Source organism: Nannobrachium achirus (assembly GCF_963921795.1).
Source record: "Nannobrachium achirus genome assembly, chromosome: 24".
In the NCBI taxonomy this organism is placed as follows: domain Eukaryota; kingdom Metazoa; phylum Chordata; class Actinopteri; order Myctophiformes; family Myctophidae; genus Nannobrachium; species Nannobrachium achirus.
Window position 1 is genome coordinate 9,723,494 of NC_137831.1, and position 19,860 is coordinate 9,743,353.

Sequence of the window (19,860 nt, forward strand, 5' to 3'; positions counted from 1 at the left end):
GGACGAGACGGAAGAAAGTGAAAAGATGGGAAGAAGATGGCAAGCAAGAAAAAAAGTGGGGTGAGAGAAAGCGGGGTGAAAGCAAAGAAAGAGGGAGAGCAACATGGAAACTACAGGCACTGCTTGAGAAGACACATCTGTAGAAAGTGTTTGCATTGTAACAGAACAGTCTGCACCACTGCAAACAAAACACAGAAAAAGGGGGACGGATCTCGGCTCCTGCAATTAATACTGCTCAGCTGATCAAAACGAGGACGAGCACACCCCACCCACCCCCCAACCCCACCCTGTGTCATTCACTACCCCATGATGTTTACCTCCACCTTATACCATACACCATAATCCTTCCATCAACATCTCTATTGTGGGCAACATTTATAATATGCAACAATCGCATGGTTATGTTCCATGTTCATGTCACTCGCACCTTACCATGCCAACAATATGCATCACACACGGAACCGGGGACATTTTTTGATACAGAGAGACATGGAGAGAGACGGACAAGAGAGCAAGAGCGAGACCATGTTGTCCCCCCTCCATATATGTCACATGATGAAAGTCTTGTGGCTTTCCCCGTCACTCAGACACAGTAACATCAACAGACACAGAAACACCAGACTATAGTAACCCCATAATCAACGCAAACACAGTAACACCAGACTTAACCCTAATCAGCAGCTTCAATAATGGATGTAGCCGGAAACCAGCATCAATGAATGAATGAATGAATGATAAAGCACTACTCATCCGACTGTCCGTCCCTCCCTCCCTCCCCTGCTTGAGTGTGCGTGTGTGTGCACATGTGCGTGCGTGCGTGTACAGCCGCCACATCTCACACCTTGCCGCCGTAGCCTCCTCTTCTTCAGACCAAATATTCGGACTTTGGAGAAGATGTCGACCAGGTTGCCGTTGCACAGCCCCTGCTTCTTGCTGGGGCTCTTCCTGCGCCGGTGAGGGGTCGGCCGGTGGGCTTGTTGCTCTCTCGCCTGGCGCTTCTGTCGGATCAAACCGCTGGCGATAGCCGCTGCCATGTCTCAGCAGCTCAGCCCCCCCCCCCCCAATTAACCGACACGAAAACACAAAATATATAACCTATATATCTATCTGCCTCTCTCCCGTCTGCTACCAACCGACCCCCCCCCCCCCCCTACCCCCCTCCCCTCCCTAACCCCCCACCCCACCCACCCACCCACCCCACCCGCCCGGCCCGGCCCACCCTCCCTGGCGCGGATAACCGGAGCGCAGACAAAAACAAGGCGAACCGGCGATGTGTCTCCTCCTGTGTGTTCTCTTACCACCAGAGCCCCATGGTTCAGTTAGTCAGTCACACGTTTTCCATTGACGGTGGAGACAACAATAGCAACAGCAACAACGACGAGCGACGACGAGACATCAACGAAACAGACTTTCAGGTCTGTGTGTCATGTATTTCTAATCAGGTCGTCGGCGCCTCGTCGTTTTCATTTTTGATCCAAAAATCCCCGAAATTCCCGAAAACGAGCAGCAGCGACCTGTCACGTATACAGCAAGCTATTTCCACCTGTCTGTCTGTCACTAACATCAGCTGTCAGTGGTTTTAACGGCCACCGGCTGGCTGTAGCCTACAGTTAACTGCCGCCTCCTCCTCGCGCCCGCTCGCCCGACCATCAATAGAGAAACAGCAGGTAAACGGAAAAGATGACAAAATAATAACGGTCACCGCTGGTGGTGGGAAAACAACGGCTCCTCCGGTGTGTCTTTCTTTCTGCTTCTGAAATGTCCGTGTGTCATCGTTTGACAGACAGACAGACAGACAGTCGTTGCCAGGTGGGCGCGTGCGCGCGCGTGTGCAGCCTCCTCCACCGAGACGGACGGACGAGGACGCACGCACGCTGTCTCTCCTCAAATGATTGGACTGGACCGGAGTGGACTGGTGGTGGACACGCGTGTCGGACTCGGAGAAGCAGCGCGCGCTGAGCGAGCGGAGCGCTCGATCGGTCATACAGACACAGTCAGACACGGTCCACGCGCCTCTAGCGAGGGGGGGAAAAAAGAAAAAGAAAAAAGGAAAGAAAGAGAAAAAAAAGGACAAATGAAACGATGATGATTCGGTTTTCCGCTTAATTATGGGACTCGTGAAGGGCGCGCACCGCGGACACGTCACTGACTGGCTTTAGTCCGGGTGGGGCTCGAGACGAGAGAGACACTCGGCAAAAGAAGAGAGAAATATATGTCGGTATTATTAAACGTAGGCTATATTTGCCAGATGATTGCTCGCCTATATATTCGCCTCGCGCGCGCACATTGTCCATATCCATATCCTCCTCTCCCGTTCGCAGAATAAATAGAGCTATATCTACAGAAGCGCACGAAAGTAGGGGAGAATGGGGTCGAAAGTATTAGGGTGTAAGACAGGCTCATATTCATATAACTCCGGATGGATGGTATGAATGGTATGGTATATAGCCCCACCAAATTACTACCATACCAGTAAGACTCCCTAATCAGGAGATAAGCGACCGTCACGTCGCATACACAAACTTTAGTAGGCAATCAATTAGACAGATCCATGTTGATGACATGACTTTAGAGATACTGTGTACCGCTTTGCGTGATTTTAGGGCAAAATCTGTAGGAACAGTTTCCAAAAATTTGTTTTGCAAGAATCGGCCTGATGGTGGCGCTAGATGAGGGCCACGTGGAGGTTGTGGTTTTGCCAGCCAAGGAGTGTGTGTGCAAAGTTTGGCATGGATAGGGGCTACAGTGCTGGAGATAAGAGCAAAATAATTGTTTTCCGGTTCAATAGTTGTGGGGATATCTTTACGAATTCAAACCTATTAGGTCCTGTAGACCTATTTGTAGTCTATTGTTTACCTATCATGCTAGCCTATCTTGTTATCTAGGAAAATGTTTCTAGAGAGGTGTGCAACGAAAGTACCCTGACACAAAAAGATCCAAGATGGCGACTGTTTTCTCAAGACGGCCGCCAACTTAGCGATGCCCAACGAAGATCTGGCCACCAAAACAGAGTGGACACCAGGGTGCAGGAAATGTGGGCACCGTGGAAGAGAGGGCACTAGGGAATATGGGCAGGGGCGTCACAAGGGGTAGGAAAGTGGGACTGAGTTACAAGGGCCCAAGGTGGTGGAGGGGCCTTAATTATTTTATACTTTAGCTATTGAAAAATAGCAGATATACAAGCTCACAGCGCGGCACCGAGTGCAGCGCTGCGAGCTTGTAGATCTGCTATTTTTGAAAAGTCGTGAAAATGTGTGCAAATCTTTGAATATATGTATTTTTTTAAGTGAACATTTGTAACTCAAATTTTGCTTCTGGGGGGTCCCTGGAACTAAATATTTTGAGATGGGGGTCCATGGTCAAATACATATAATTTTGGGGGTCCTTCACATGAAAAGGTTTGAGCTCCACTGAAATGGAAACATAGATTTTTCAAAAAACCTTAGAAGGATTTGAAATATTCAAAGATTTTCATGATTTAAAAAAAATAGCAGATCTACAAGCTGACGATCTGTGAGCTTGTATATCTGCTATTTTTCAATAGTTAAAGCACAGGGGCCCCACAGTGAATCCTTGTACCCGGGGCCCAGAATCTGGTGCGACACCCCTGAATATGGGTGCCAAAACAGGAGTACGATAAGGTCTTAGGGTTATAGTGCCCACTGTTCCTGATGCCCACTCTTATAGTGCCCAGTCTCCCCCCCAAAAAAGAAAAGTGGGGAAAAAAGTACCACAGCACAACTTTGGGTTTCCAATCGATAATTTCTTGATTCCTGCATAGCAGAACAATCAGTGGTCTATAGGCTACATCACATCATCCCAGTAGTGGAGATTTCTTCCGTTATAATTCATATCTTATGTCTTTACATGAATTTTCACATCTCCCGCTCAGGGATCATACAAATAGCTAAACTTGATTTGACTCGCCTTGAAGCCTCGATACTTTCTTCTGCTTGTCAAGACAGATGAAGTACCTATACCACCCGAGGGTAGCCTTACCTCATTAGTGACCACTTTGAAGGGTGCGCACACGCACGCACGCACGCACGCACGCACGCTCTCACACACACACACACACACACACACACACACACACACACACACACACACACACACACACTTTCTTTGACAACCTTTTCAACAGTCTAGACTCTGCGAAGCGGATGGTTATCATGCACTACAGCAAGGGTCTTCAACAGGGGGTCCTCAGAGTTACTACAGGGGGTCCTCCAAATCCTTGCGAGATAGAATATGGATGCTAGGCTTCAATATTAAAAAAGGAGAAAAAGGTTTCTGAGAACTCTAGCCAAAAATAGCAGATCTACAAGCTCACAACGCATCGCAGTGCGAGGCGTTGTGAGCTTGTAGATCGGCTATTTTCGGCAAAGAGGTTTGGTGTAGAGGGGAAAAAGAGCAGACTAAGTACAGAGTGAAAGGTCAAGTTTTATAAGTATTGACGGTTCAAGTGGTCACATCTGAAAACACAAACTGTCATGAATCCAAAATACTCTGACGATTGTGCTGTCAAACGATGAAACTATATGGAATCTATGAAAAGGTTGTGGGGGTCCCTGCTTCATCTCTCTCTCAACTAAGGGGGCCTTGACCTGAAAACGTTGAAGACCCCTGCACTACAGAAGTGGGTTCAACTTACACGTGTTCCTGTGAGTGCATGGCTGTTAGCAGCACATAAACCTAATTAGGGCCGATAGAAAACCACTGCGCTGTTCACGACAGGATACAGATGAGGTGATCTCGCTGAGACTCTACCGAAAACCGAGCCGATTGAACGTAATGACAGAGAGGGAGGTCTTTACAAGTAGCTGATTAAAGCAGGTTGTGTATACTTGATACCCCCAGGGTGTCGAGTACACAACCTTGTACCGGATATTATCCTGGTACAAGATAATGACACGGGTAGCTATAGTGGATAAGGTGGAAGACATCATGTTACAGTAAGAGACAAGAGAGTGTGGTAACGGACAACCCTGGGGTGTGTGTGTGTGTGTGTGTGTGTGTGTGTGTGTGTGTGTGTGTGTGTGTGTGTGTGTGTGTGTGTGTGTGTGTGTGCGTGCGCGCACAGTTGGAATTTCATTTCAGCACCATGGTCTCTCTCTCTCTCTCTCTCTCTCTCTCTCTCTCTCTCTCTCTCTCTCTCTCTCTCTCTCTCTCTCTCTCACACACACTTCACTCAGTTGAATTGGTATTATAAAAAAGCATTGTTTTTTCCAAGCCCATAACATGGTTAGTTTAAAAAAAAATAGACACCAATGCAAGAAAATACATTTCATAAAACGCTATATTGCAGCTAAATTGGGCATCTTATTTAATTAGCATGTTGTTGTTTTTCAGACCAGTCTGAAAAACAACACACACACGTCTGAAACAAAAATGATAATAGGAATCAGCCTTGGGAGTGACTGACATCAGAACAATAAAATCCTCAGCTCTGAGAGTGTACAAATATAACCAAACAGACCATTGTACATCTCTGACTCTGAGTTAAACTTTGTTTCATTATTTTACTACTGTAGGGTGCAGTTGGCTGTTGCGTATCAGAGCGGGGGAGGTACTGGACTCTCACTGCAGGGGGTGAAGCATGTCTCATGCATGTGCCTCATTAATGTGCAAAAAATATGTTTTGCATGTGTAAAATCAAGAATAGCCTTCTCCAGGGGTGTCACAAGGGGGGGAAAAGTGGGACTGAGTTACAAGGGCCCAAAATGGAGGGGCCTTAATTATTTTATACTTTAGCTGTTCAAAAATAGCAGATATACAAGCTCACAGCGTGGCACAGAGTGCCGCACTGCAAGCTTGTAGATCTGCTATTTTTTTATAGTTGTGAAAATTCAGGGGGGTCCCTGGAACTAAATATTTTGAGATGGGGCCAAATAATTTTGGGGGTCCTTCACATGAAAAGGATTGAGCACCACTGACATAGAAACATAGGTTTTTCAAAAAATGAAAAATTCAAAGACTTGCACAAATTTCACGATTTTCAAAAAATAGCAGATCTACAAGCTTCTGCTATTTTTAAATTGTTAAAGCACAAAATAACGCGTAATAATGCATTCCCAGTCTAAATGGGTTAAACGCCCTCCCCCTATGAAGAACATTCACGGGGGTCCCGCAGGGAATCCTTGTACGCAGGGCCCAGAATTTGGCACGACACCCATGGCCTTCTCTCTTTAATGTTAAGTTGTTTGCTCAAAAAATCAAAATAGCCTACACCAAAAATGTCCATTGATTCAGGCATTTAGAATGTTGTCTTGCAATACTCTTAATAATACTACTATAATACTGTTAATTCAATGTTAACAGAACACACTCTCAGAGTAAAATGAACACTGAGAACTTATCGTAGAAAAAAGAAGCTGAGATCCGAGCACTCGAGGAGATTAAAATAAAACAAAGTTTATTTATCTAAAACCAACATGTTTCGACCTTACGGTCTTCATGTCTCCTCGAGTGCCCAATCTCCTCGCATGCTCGGATCTCAACTTCTTTTTTCTACAATATTTTAATCCCACTGATCCTAGAAGCACCACATATATATTTTTACTACGATTTTATCTCCCTTAAGCACCCGGTTGTTCTGTGCTTTACGGTCTACTGAGGACTTATCCTTATAGCTGTGTTGTCAAAGACTATTTTGTGGAGGTGCACAGAGTCTAAGGCCCTGTGCTGCTTCTCCAAAATGAAACCCTTCGTACTGCATACATGTGGAGAGAGATGCCACCACGTCTGGCGGTTATGTCTGTTGTGATGTGTTGTTCAGTATTGTCCGGTTTTGTATTAAATGTTAGGTCCTTTTCCCACTGTGATCATCATTATGTTAGGACTGTTCTCAACGTTTTCAGGCCGTGACCCCCAAAATTATCATACTTGAACCACCCTGACAACTTGTGACAAGCACTTAGAATCTTAGGCGCTAAGACATTCAATTTTGTTTGACTATATCTGCACATAAAAATTGTGCTAATGTGTTGAGAGCTTGTAGTTCGCCTATATCTTTTGAGTTTTTGCCTCTTTCTTACACAATATTTGACAATTTGGCTAATGTTTGACCAGTTTGTATGGTGTAGTTTGTTGATTACTTTTGATAATGGTCTTAGTGTACAGCTGTTGTCTAGATCTGAATCAGGTTCAGTTTACGTGGGAAATGGCCTCTCTGTCAATCTCTCTCATTTTCTTTTCTCTTGCACTGATAAATCACATTCTCTCTCTTTCTCTTGCTCATGTTCAATCTGAGCCATTTAAAATGTGCAGACGCGTACATACAGTTTGTCCACTTGGTGTCACCAGAGTGTGCATAAGTGAGTGAATCCAGTGATGAGAATGCACACTGTTGCATTGTATGGCTTCTATGTTGTTGTTACCATAATGTCTGAACACAGAGGTTGAATTTAAAACACTGATTCCGTATCCCCCCCCCCCCCCCCCCCTCTCTCTCTCTCTCTCTCTCTCTCTCTCTCTCTCTCTCTCTCTCTCTCTCTCTTTCTTTCTCTCCCCCTGCAAGCCAAACGTCATCATGATGACGTTATGATAATGTCCTCCGGTGACTCCGGTGACGTTCAGAACTAGGCCAGATCACAGCCCATATGGGGATGATCTTGACGTCATTACCAGGACGTCATATGGACTTTTTTGTTTGACAGGATTATTGTACTTTACGGTGAACTTTCCTCTGGCCACCGAAACATTGGGGGCCCAAAGAAGAGGTATAAGGACTGCCTAAAGAAATCTCTCAGTGCATGTCACATTGATCAGCTCCAGTGGTCTACCCTCGCCTCCAATCGTGTGACTTGGCGTCACACCATCGCTGGGGCTGTGTCTACCTTTGAGAGTAACCGACGGTCCGGTTTAGAAGAAAAGAGAAGAAAAAGAAAGGCGGTGAAGACAGTGAATGCAGCACCACCAACATCTGTGCATTCGTTTCCCTGCAGCGGTTGTGGCCGAGTTTGCCTGTCAAGAATAGGCCTCAACAGTCACCAACGTGCCTGCAGCAGACGTGGACATCCGCCTCCGTAGATCTTCGTTCGCGAAGCAACGCCATGAGTTGAAATATGAGCATGTAAGGCTTATATTCTGGGACATATCTGACTAGTTATGATATTTATCTGGCCTTGATCGGCCCGGCCTTCTCTGATTAATCCAGGATGTCAGTTTGTGTGGGCAGGATTTATGTTGGTTGAAATCAGGTGATATTCTATAGGCCAGATCTGACTAGTCATGGTTTGACATGATCTGGCCCCAATCGAGACGTCACTGTTTGGTCCAGGTCCTGACCATGCTTGCTGGGCCCTCTCTCTTCAGAGCCCTCTCTCTTTATGTCTAAAACTGACCCTCAACAATGACAGAACTCCAGCATCACCTCTACACCCCTTTCCTCCTCGAAGGAACACACTGTCTCACACACCCAACTAATGTACATGATACAATATATTTTTCATCATGGGTTGATTTACAGTCTAAAGTTTAGTTGAGAGCAGGGGTCTTCAACATTTTCAGGCCAAGGCCCCCTTAGTTGAGAGAGAGAGATGAAGCAGGGACCCCCACATAACCTTTTCATAGATTCCATATAGTTTAATCGTGTGACAGCACAATCATCAGTGTGTTTTGGATTCATGTCAATTGAACCGTCAATACTTAATAGTTCTCAGAATATGGATATTATAGGGTTCAAGTGGTTATTGGTTAATATAAAAAAGTAGAAAAAAGTTTCTATGGCACAAAGATTTGGATCCTGTTGAAGACCCTTGGTTAAGTCTAAACTATAGCTGGTTGTAATCTTTGTTCCACTAAGTTAAATACAAATCTTGTGTGTCGTCTAGGATAGAGAGAGATGTGGTCATGTCAGCCTTGAGGGCGCTTATTCATTTTCTTCATTATGCTGATGTTGTAATATTGAAATGAGGAAGGACATCTCTCTCTCTCTCTTTCTCTTTCCTTCTCTTTGTCATTTCTGATTTCATTCCCTCTCCAAAGGTATGAATATGAGCAAAAAAGCCTCTGCTCCTCCCTCCCTCCCTCCCTCCCTCCCTCCCTCCCCCTCTCTCTCTCTCTCTCTCTCTCTCTCTGTTTGTCTTTCTCTGCATTTTTATCCAGGTCAGCCAAAGTAAGAGTTATGAATAAATCAAAGATGATTAACTTTAAAGTTAAGCTATTCTGCAGAGGAGGAGGAAGAGGAGAGCCCCCCAACTGTTTCTAATCTTCAAAAGGAATTCTTATCCCCGAACTATCCACCTCCCATATGTCCCAAGTGTTCCCTGCCTCGAGCAATTACGCTGAAAGAGGTGTGCGCGCACGCACGCACGCACACACACACGCACGCAGGCATGTAAATGTCCCTCAACTTGGAGGTCACATGCAGGTGTTATCAGAGAGCCACTGTACATTTAGAATAATACTGGACCAGATGGCAGATGTAGAACCTGGTTATTATTTGTTGTGACTGCTTTGTGTCTGAGCAGGGACACTACTGCCCTCTACTGACCCACACAGAGAACAGCACTCTCTCCTCTCCCTTGGCAACTCTCTCATGTCCTCCCGTCACCTCATTTACATCCAGGGGCGTCACAAGGGGGGGGGGGGTGTATGAGTTACTAGGGCCCAAGGTGGAGGGGCCTTCATTATTTTATACTTTAGCTATTGAAGAAAAAGTCGTGAAAATGTGCGCAAATCTTTGAATGTATGTATTTTTGAAGCGAACGTTTGTAACTCAAATTCTGCTTCTGGGGGGGTCCCTGGAAGTAAATATTTTGAGATGGAGGTCCGTGGCCAAATGCATATAATTTTGGGGGTCCTTCACATGAAAACGTTTGAGCACCACTGACATAGAAACATAGGTTTAAAAAAAAAAACCTTACAAGGATTTTAAATACTCAAAGACTTGCACAGATTTTCACGATTAAAAAAAAATAGCAGATCTCAAGCTCGCAGCGCTGCACTCGGTGCTGTGAGCTTGTATATCTGCTATTTTTCAATAGTTAAAGCACACAATGTGAGTGAATCCTTGTAACAAGGGCCCAGAATTTGGTGCGACGCCCCTGTTTACATCTTGTCCCCTTCTCTCGCTCGTTACTCTCTCTCTCCCATCCCCCCACCACCCCTATACTGCACTCTCTTTTCAAAAGTAATAATAATTGTGTAACACAAAAATCATCGATTAGGTTGTACTTGATTCATTCAACAGTCACAGAGATATCTGTCCTTTGCATATGCGCATATAGGAGCAGTATAGGCAGCCACAAACAAAAGTCACATATTTATATTTCATCAAACGTCCCTTTTTTCAACTGAAGAAGATGCAGACGAGAAACTCTTCTTCCAGTTGTTCAGTGAAATATGAGTTAGCCACGTTCTTTAATAGATTTCTTCCGCCATACAAAATAAAACACGGTCCTGACGCGTGATTATGGATCCCACTGGGAAAGATGGATAACCACGCCCCGGACTCATTTTTGAAGCTTGTGATTGGCTGAACCGGACGTAGGGAGCGCTCCGTTGTAGTCACTTGGACCGCGTGAGGTGCACCAAAACCCAATTATCATGGCATTTATCGTGCGCTTAAATATAACGATTGCATTCACCACGGCTTCGTAACTCGCGAGGCGCTCCGCCGGCCGCGCGGCCCTGGCCAAGGTCCGCTGGCCTTCGCGCCGCTTGCAATGTCGTGGACAATAACTGAAAACGAGCGCTCTATGCCGTTTCCATCCATCTTTCCCAGTGGGATCCATAATCACGCGGTCCTGACATGTGCTGTAGATAGATATGTCATTCTTTCACACTGCCCCTCCCACTCCCACAGTGTCACACAAACCGTGGAACAGGAAAACAGATACCCAAACAAGAAATATACATTATTATATCACTGAATATAAATGATAAAATAACAATATAACTGCCACGACAGACAACAACACATGTACAACTAAACCAGGGGTCTGGGACCCCTAGGGGGTTCTCAGGGTTACTACAGGGGTGATAGGATGATTATTTTTGGAGTGGTGAAAGCACTCCCAATAGACAGGTATGTCTGTGGGTGGCTGGCTATGTGGCTGGCTGGCTGGCTGGCTATGTCTGTAGCCTGGCAATACCTCTAGTGGCCACACACAACACACATGTTAAAGGAGGGGTGCTGTTTAGCAGGCCAGGCACACTCAACACGCACGCACGCACGCACGCACGCACACACATAGTATAGCTGCTCAGATTCACCACTCCACTTCGAACCGAGGTTTGATTTTAAATGAACAACTTGAACCCTCGCTTCCCTATTCTGAGTAGAACTTTAGACCAAAATAGCAGATCTAGAGCTTGTAGATCAGCTATTTTCAGCAAATAGGTTTGGTGTAGAGGTAAAAAAAAGAGCTGACCAAGTACAGACAGAGCGACAGGTAAAGTTTACTAAGTATCGACAATTTAAGTCTGGGAAAAAAAGAATCCAACATAGACAGATGACAGTGCTGTCAAAGAAGTGAAAATCCATCCATCACACATTTATACAATATGTAGAGGGGGTCCCTGCTCCATCTCTCTCTCAGCTAAGGGGTCCTTGGCCTGAAAACATTGAAGACCCCTGAACTAAACAGTAACACGACTCCACCTCCTAGGACGACAGGGCACAAACGGAGCATCCCACAAGGCCACAAGGTTTCCATAATACTGCAATGGATGTTGATGACACCAACATGCCGCGACGCCAGCCACACAGCCCCAGCCCACAAAATCAATAGTGGGCGAGCCATGCCCAGCCACAGCACCAACAGTACCGTTAACCACTCTGTCAGCGTCTGGTATACCACTGGCACCCACTCGTCTTACACACACGCCACCCCGATCCCCCCAGGATGGCCCGTAAGGGTCCATTTGGTTCCATTTGTACTCCCTGTGTTGCAGACCGGCAGTGGTGGCAATGTACTGACATTTCTTTTGTAAGCAGTGGTGTGATATGGATTTTAGAAGTGGTGCCCCTCTAAATTCGTGACGTGATGATTAATGTGCGTGCATGTGAGGCGTGCGTGCGTGCGTGCAGCTAAATAAGTCTGGGCTCGCCGAGCCCAACCGAGCCCGCGGCATCTCATCCCTGTTTGTAAGTAAGTAAAAGTATCAATGCAGCAATGTAGAAATACTCTGTTACGTAAGTAAGTAAAAGTCTCAAAATGTACTTCAGTAAAAGTACTAAAGTATTGGTATCAAAATGTACTCATACCGTTGTACCAAAAGTATAAAGTACGCATCATGCAGAATAGCCGATCTACAAGCTCTCAACGCATCGCAACGCAAGGCGTTGAGAGCTTGTAGATCTGCTATTTTTGGCTAAACTCCTCCGAATAGGGATGCGAGGGTTCAAGTTATTCATTTAAAATAAATATCCTATCACACAAAGATTTGGCGGCCCCCCTGCAGTAACTCTGAGGACCCCCGAGGGGTCCCGGACCGCCTGTTGAAGACCCCTGTAAGACTTCCAGCATACCTCCCCTCAAGGAGCCCTGAGGTTCCCTCCCTGGACCCCACTTTGAAAAGCACTGATTTAAAGCGATCAATATTCTTTTTGCTGCGGCTCATCAGTGATCAAACTCCCAACACCTCCCCCGGGCCCCACGCAGCCTCCCCCTGTTGCAGGACTTTAAAGAGCTCTTTCATGTGGCTGCAGAAGGCTTCATTATTGATGTGGCTTCATTTGATAACAGTCTATCTTCGGACTCGACCCTACGGGAGTTCATGTGTATTTCTCATGTTAATTTAATAACCGTGCACCCGGTGGTGTGAAGTAACTAAGGACATTGACTCAAGTCAAGTACTGTACTTCAGTGATTATTATTACAAAAACTCTTCATCCCTAATAGTCAGGGGATATCTTCAAAAATAGGGTAAAATCCTGGAATAAATTCCTTACCAAAAAAATTCTTCACCAATGTGTTTGTAAAGGTGTCTAGTAATACATCCTACAAAGACTGAAATTCAGTTTCCCTAGGAGAATCCGTTACAGCTGCTGAAAGTTGGGGTCCCATTAACTCGACTATAGAATCATGAAAAAAAAAAAACTTAGTTTGACCCCTCACATGCTACTTGAAGCATATTTATTTTGGTGTGTTTTTTCCTGTATAGTTGAGTTAATGGGACCCCAACTTTCAGCAGCTGTAAGGGATTCTCCAAGGGAAACTGAATTTCAGTCTTTGTGAGATATATAATCACTAGACACCTTTACATACACTTTGGTGAAGAAATTCTTTGATAAGGAATTTATTCCAGGCATTTTTAAGATATCACCTGAATATAATATAACTAGTCCTTACCCGTTCAAAGATATGAGCTCCGAAATGATGTGCAGTGTGTGGGTTATGGGGTGTGCACTGTGCACACAGTATATGAGGGATGGAAAGTAACTTTCTGGTGCTTGCATGATAATATGTAGGAGCATCAATGTAAGAAATACCCGTTTCGTTTAAAGGCTACAGAGATACTGTGTACCGATCTACATGACAACATCTGAAAGAGGGCCAGCCAACAACCCCCCCCCCCCCCCCCCCCGCCCACCCACACATGTGTCGAGGCGAGATGCTTACGCATTGTGAGTTTGGAGAGCTGCTATTTTCAAACACATTTATATCATTTTATACATTTGAAAACGTGTGAAACAGGACATCCTGCATAATGAGACACTTTAAGTACATTTTGATATTTGATATAATATTTTTGCACTTTTGCTCAAGTACATTTTGAATTCCGGACTTTTCCTTGGAGTAATTTCTCCACCACGGAATGTATCTTCAGGTTAACTCCTATGGGGGTTTGGACCAAACATTGAATGAATTGAATGAACATAATGACAGACATATGAGGTCCCCCTACCAGGGACGTGCTGGGCCCCTGATTCAGCCCGGGAAAAAGAGTTGGAGAGGCCCTCATTGTGCGCTATAGAGAGAGATCTCTCTCTATAGGTGGAAACCTTGTATGTCCAAAACCGTTTGTTTTGTATTTATCATTTAAAAAATGATTTAAACTAGTGAAAACAGCCGATCTACAAGCACACAACGCCTCGCGGTGCGAGGCGTTGTGTGCTTGTAGATCTGCTGTTTTCACTACTTTTGTGCAACGGCCTTGTATGATGAAGCAGGGCTTTGCTTTGCGAAAAAAATTATAAATTTGAAACTTGGAGGTATGAGGTTTCTGCCCGACAGTGACGATTTACTTTGTTGGCCACCCAGCCCCCAAAACGGAACGAAGGCCGACATTTTATTTTTATTTTTTTCCTAATGGCCGGCCAGGACCGGCCGGGAATGAACCGGCCGTTCGGGAGTTGTCCCGCTTTTCCCAATGGCCAGCACGTCCCTGCCCCCTACCAAACCGTTTGGTAGGGGGACCTCATATGTCTGTCATTATGTTCATTCAATAACTGTGTATCTTAAGACTCTGTCCTATCCACCTCTTTCCGCGGGAGTTTTCTGGAGGCGACTGGAGATTATTTGGACCACACTTCCGGTTTAACAGCAGACATACAAGCTCACGTCGCGTCGCAGATGCAGCCTGTTGTGAGCTTGTAAATCACACTCGGCTGCGACGCTGGAAGCTCGGTACAGCGTCTGCGCAATGCACTATGGGGCGTTGGAAAGTCGTGGATAGATTCTAAAACGGCTAGTTCCATTCCTTGATTCTGATTGGCTGGTTTCCCTTTAATTGCTTTGCTATATGAGACTATAATCCACACCTTGAATCAGTTGGTTCATATAAAACCCAGGTGTGTTATTTCTTTCCACAGTGTTCCACGGTGCACCAATTATCTGCACCTGTGTTGTTGGCAAAAAAAAAAAGCTAGGAACTACTTTCTTGTAGCTGGGAACTATACTTTCTTGCAGACCTTGTAGTGAATTATTAGTGAAATAGAACTGTTTTAATTGGTACATGTCTATGATTTTTCATGTTGCCATATTGTAACCGTTTTAGCAATAAGCCACACAAGGCATGTGGTTTCCTGTATTTTATAACGGCTCTCAGCCGTTATAAAAGACCAGGTAACCACATGCCTTGCGTGGCTTATTGCTTCATTTGGTGAGCGAGAGACAAGGGTTATTCTTGAGCAGATTTGTTCTGGAGCACAGGGGCGTCACACCAAATTCTGGGCCCTGGGTACAAGGATTCACTGCGGCCCCCCCATGAATGTTAACTATTGAAAAATAGCAGATATACAAGCTCACAGCATGGCACCGAGTGCCGCGCTGCGAGCTTGTAGATCTGCTATTTTTGAAAAAATCTTGAAAATGTGTGCCAAGAAACCTGTTTCCATGTCAGTGATGCTCAAACTTTTTCACGTGAAGGACCCCCCCATCTCAAAATATTTAGTTCCAGGGACCACCCAGAAGCAAACTTTGAGTTACAAATGTTAACTTAAAAAATACATATATTCAAAGATTTGCGCACATTTTCACGACTTTTCAAAAATAGCAGATATACAAGCTTGCAGCGCGGCACTCGGTGCCGCGCTGTGAGCTTGTATATCTGCTATTTTTCAATAGCTAAAGTTTCTAGGGCCCCTCCACCTTGGGCCCTGGTAACTCAGTCCCACTTTCCTACCCCTTGTGACGCCCCTGGTGGAGCATCATGGGACCAGAGCCACCACCAAATACAAATGCATTACCTCATTGCAATAAAAGGTTTATATCTCCACGAGAGAGCCCTGACTGAACTAGGGACATTACCTTTATTATTTCACCCTGTCCCCGTGGACAGTTACCATGGCATGGACCATTGGTTCTCAAACTTGGGGTCGGGACCCCCGCGAGTGGGGTCCCCAAATTATTTTGTGGGGTCCTCAGATGATTAGCTTAATGTCATTTTGTTTTTCTCACTCAACGGTAAACAAACCAAAGTGTATACAGGGTATCTGCACATTTATAAAGTGAATATTTAAGGACTTTCAAGAAGAAAAATATTAAGTAAGCAAGAGGTGAACATTGTTCGCAGTGCGAGGCGTTGTGGGCATGTAGATCGGCTATTTTCACAATATGTATCTGTCATATTAAAGCAGCCATAGTCATCTTTTTCTTGAAAAACGGACGCTAAAATAAAAATAGGCTGACTTTGTTTACATCCCTCTTCTATTATTGTATATGGATTGATAAGGGATATCAACAAAGTCAGCCTGACAATGGCCAAAATGATTTTATCATTATTTTAAGCTTTTTGTGATCATTTTTGAATAGAAACACACATATGAAGCTTAATCTTTTTTATAAAATATTTTCGAAACATTATTTTTATTTTAGCGTCCGTCTTTCAAGAAAAAAGTTGACTATAGCTCCTTTAAATGTAATACCTACAATTTCAAGTGCTTGTCGGGGTGGGGGTCCCCAGTGCAAATATGTTTGTTTTGGGGGTCACGTACAGCCTAAAAAAGGTTTGAGAACCCCAAGCATTACCTCATTGCAATAACTGGTTTATATCTCGACATAAGAGCCTTGACCGAACATTACGTTTATTTCACCCTGTCCTCCCGTCCCGTGGACAGTTGCCATGCAGGGGCGTCACACCAAATTCTGGGCCCTGGGTACAAGGATTCACTGCGGGCCCCCCATGAATGTTAACTATTGAAAAATAGCAGATATACAAGCTCACAGCGCGGCACCGAGTGCCGCGCTGCGAGCTTGTAGATCTGCTATTTTTGAAAAATCTTGAAAATGTGTGCCAAGAAACCTATGTTTTCATGTCAGTGATGCTCAAACTCTTTCATGTGAAGGACCCCCCATCTCAAAATATTTAGTACCAGGGACCACCCAGAAGCAAACTTTGAGTTACAAATGTTCACTTAAAAAATACATATATTCAAAGATTTGCGCACGTTTTCACGACTTTTCAAAAATAGCAGATATACAAGCTCACAGCGCGGCACTCGGTGCCGCGCTGTGAGCTTGTATATCTGCTATTTTTCAATAGCTATAGTTACTAGGGCCCCTCCACCTTGGGCCCTGGTAACTCAGTCCAACTTTCCTACCCCTTGTGACGCCCCTGTTGCCATGGCATAGACGCAATGATTTCTGTGTAAAAAGCAGCCCGCATGCCCTTCTTATAACCGTGTGCGAGAGAGTGACGGCGGGGACAAAAGCACACAGTCAGAAGAAGGTGAAACCAGGACAAAGGAGACACGGCAGATGGGAGAATGAATAAAAAAGATTGAGCGAGAGAGAGAGAGGGAGAGAGAGAGAGAGAGAGGGAGAGGGAGAGGGAGAGGGAGAGGGAGAGAGAGGAGAGAGCGAGCTGTAAAACGAGATAAGAGATAGGAGAGAAAGAGCGGCAGAGAGATAAAAAGAGAGGGAGGGAGAGCGACAGGGTGGGGGACAAAAGAAGTAACAGAGACATGAAAGGAAGGCAGAAAGGGCGGGGGGGGGGGGCGGGGGGGATAGCAGAGAGAGATTGAAAGCCCGGACGGACGACAACAGATGTCGCCGACAGGGGCGTCGCACCAAATTCTGGGCCCTGCCATGGGTACAAGGGTTCACTCACATTTTGTGCTTTAAAGTGATCCCTGACTAATACGACAAATATGTCTTAATACATTATAATTGTCCTCTATAACTACAATGTAAAATTAAAAACACCTTAAATATTTTATTTCTTCTAGAAATAGCTAATCTTTCACTCAGTAGGGGAAATGCCTGTCGCAAGTTGATGATGTCATAAATGTCATGTGTCATTTTTATGGCATGCATGTGCAAAAAAACTAAACACGAAAACATTTGAAATATTGATTTGATGCTCATATTAACCATAGGAAGTATTAAGTTTGTTTTTATTTTCACATGCATGCCATAAATTCCATAGGGATAGATCACACTTGACATTTATGACATCATCAACTTGCGACGGGCATTTCCCCTATTGAGTGAAAGATTAGCTATTTCTAGAATAAATAAAATAATTGAGGTGTTTTTAATTTTACATTGTAGTTATAGAGGACAATTATAATGTATTAAGGCATATTTGTCGTATTAGTCAGGGATAACTTTAACTATTGAAAAATAGCAGATATACAAGCTCACAGCGCGGCACCGAGTGTCGCGCTGCGAGCTTGTAGATCTGCTATTTTTTTTTCTAAATTGTGAAAAGACTTTGAATATATTTTTTTTTTTGAAAAAACCTATGTTTCTATGTCAGTGGTGCTCAAAACTTTTCATGTCAAGGACCCCCAAAATGATATGTATTTGGCCACGGACCCCCATCTCAAAATATTTACTTCCGGGGACCCCCCCCAGGAGCAAAATGTGAGTTACAAATGTTCGCTTAAAAAATACATATATTCGAAGATTTGCGCACATTTCCACAACTTTTCAAAAAGTAAGCCATTTATGCCATCTATGAGAGGGAGTGGGTTGTTGGCTGATTTACCACTGTGGTAAATCAGCCAACAACCCACGACCTCGAATGGTAAATTGCTTTTCTACCACTTTTTCCATATAAATGAAAGAAAACACAGTTGTACCTTGCAAGGATCTTTACTTACAATCATTAATTGTTTCGGTGCGGGGCGGGGTCCATGAGCCAACTCAAGTTTGTTGACTGATTTACCACTGTTTCAAAACCAATCAGAATCCAGTATTTGAACATGTGACTAGAAAAAGTGGTAGAATAGCAGATCTACAAGCCCGCAGCGTGGCACTCTGTGCCGCACTGTGAGCTTGTATATCTGCTATTTTTCAATAGCTAAAGTATAAACTAATTAAGGCCCCTTCCACCTTGGGCCCTAGTAACTCAGTCCCACTTTTCCCCCCCTTGTGACGCCCCTGGGTGCTGAAGGTGGGTGGGTTTTCCCCAGACATGGGTGTGAGGATAGCCACTTCTCTCAGGGATGACTCATAGTTCACACACGCCACGCATTGCACACACTCTCTCTCTCTCTCTCTCTCTCTCTCTCTCTCTCTCTCTCTCTCTCTCTCTCTCTCTCTCTCTCTCTCTCTCTCTCTCTCACGCACACACTTTGGGGAACCTGGGAGGCTGGGAAAGTCTGCCGTTACCGTGGTAACGCACGGCCGATTAGAGACATGGGTAATGGGTTGGGTCTCTGAGAGGAAGGAGGAACACACGCACGCACGCACGCACGCACACACACACACACACTCACGCACATGCACACACGCACGCTAACAACACTAAGCTACCACTTAAACATCCGCTGCAGAAATGACAGTAAAAGCTATACAGCCGTGTCATGCCTGTCAAACTTCTGAAGTTTGCTGGGGACACAACCAGGGGGTCACAAGTGGGGGGGGGGGGGGGGGGGGGGGGGGGGGGAGTTACAAGGGCCCAAGGTGGAGGGGCCTTAATTATTTTACACTTTAGCTATTGGAAAAATAGCAGATCTACAAGCTCACAGCGCGGCAAATCTTTGAATATATGTATTTTTTAAGCAAACATTTGTAACTCAGATTTTGCTTCTGGGGGGGGGGGGTCCCTGGAGCTAAATATTTTTAGATGGGGGGTCTGTGGCCAAATACATATCACTTTGGGGGTCCTTCACATGAAAAGGTTTGAGCACCACTGACATAGAAACATATAGGTTTTTCAAAAAACCTTTGACAAGGATTTGAAATGTGACAAATTGTCACGATTAAAAAAAAAAGATCAGATCTACAAGCTTGCAGCGCGGCTGTGAGCTTGTATATCTGCTATTTTTCAACCGTTAAAGTACCCAGGGCCCAGAATTTGGTGCGATACACCCCTGGTTGTGCTACTCTCAAATGCATGGGGATGAGTCTGGCTGCATACTGTATCTAAGTTGACCACCTGCACCCAAAAAACTGATTCAACCCCCCTATAAATGTGACACATATAAATTATGTTTGCTTTATTTAATTACTTCACTTC

At 44.8% G+C, this 19,860-nt stretch overlaps 1 protein-coding gene across 2 annotated transcripts in view; it reads right to left on the reverse strand.

Moving 5' to 3' along the window:
- The window catches only part of LOC308280521 (fibroblast growth factor 14-like), a gene marked incomplete at both ends in the record, with an annotated part of 91,851 nt that overhangs the window by 45,365 nt on the left and 26,626 nt on the right, over positions 1-19,860 (reverse strand). Inside the window, one exon of one of the 2 annotated variants that reach the window (XM_080720827.1) lies at positions 842-1,034. The exons of the other annotated variant lie outside the window; for it this stretch is intronic. Coding sequence (XP_080576953.1) covers positions 842-1,034 — 193 coding nt within the window. Of the gene's footprint in view, positions 1-841; positions 1,035-19,860 lie in introns of those variants that run through there. 2 annotated transcript variants of the gene reach the window in all.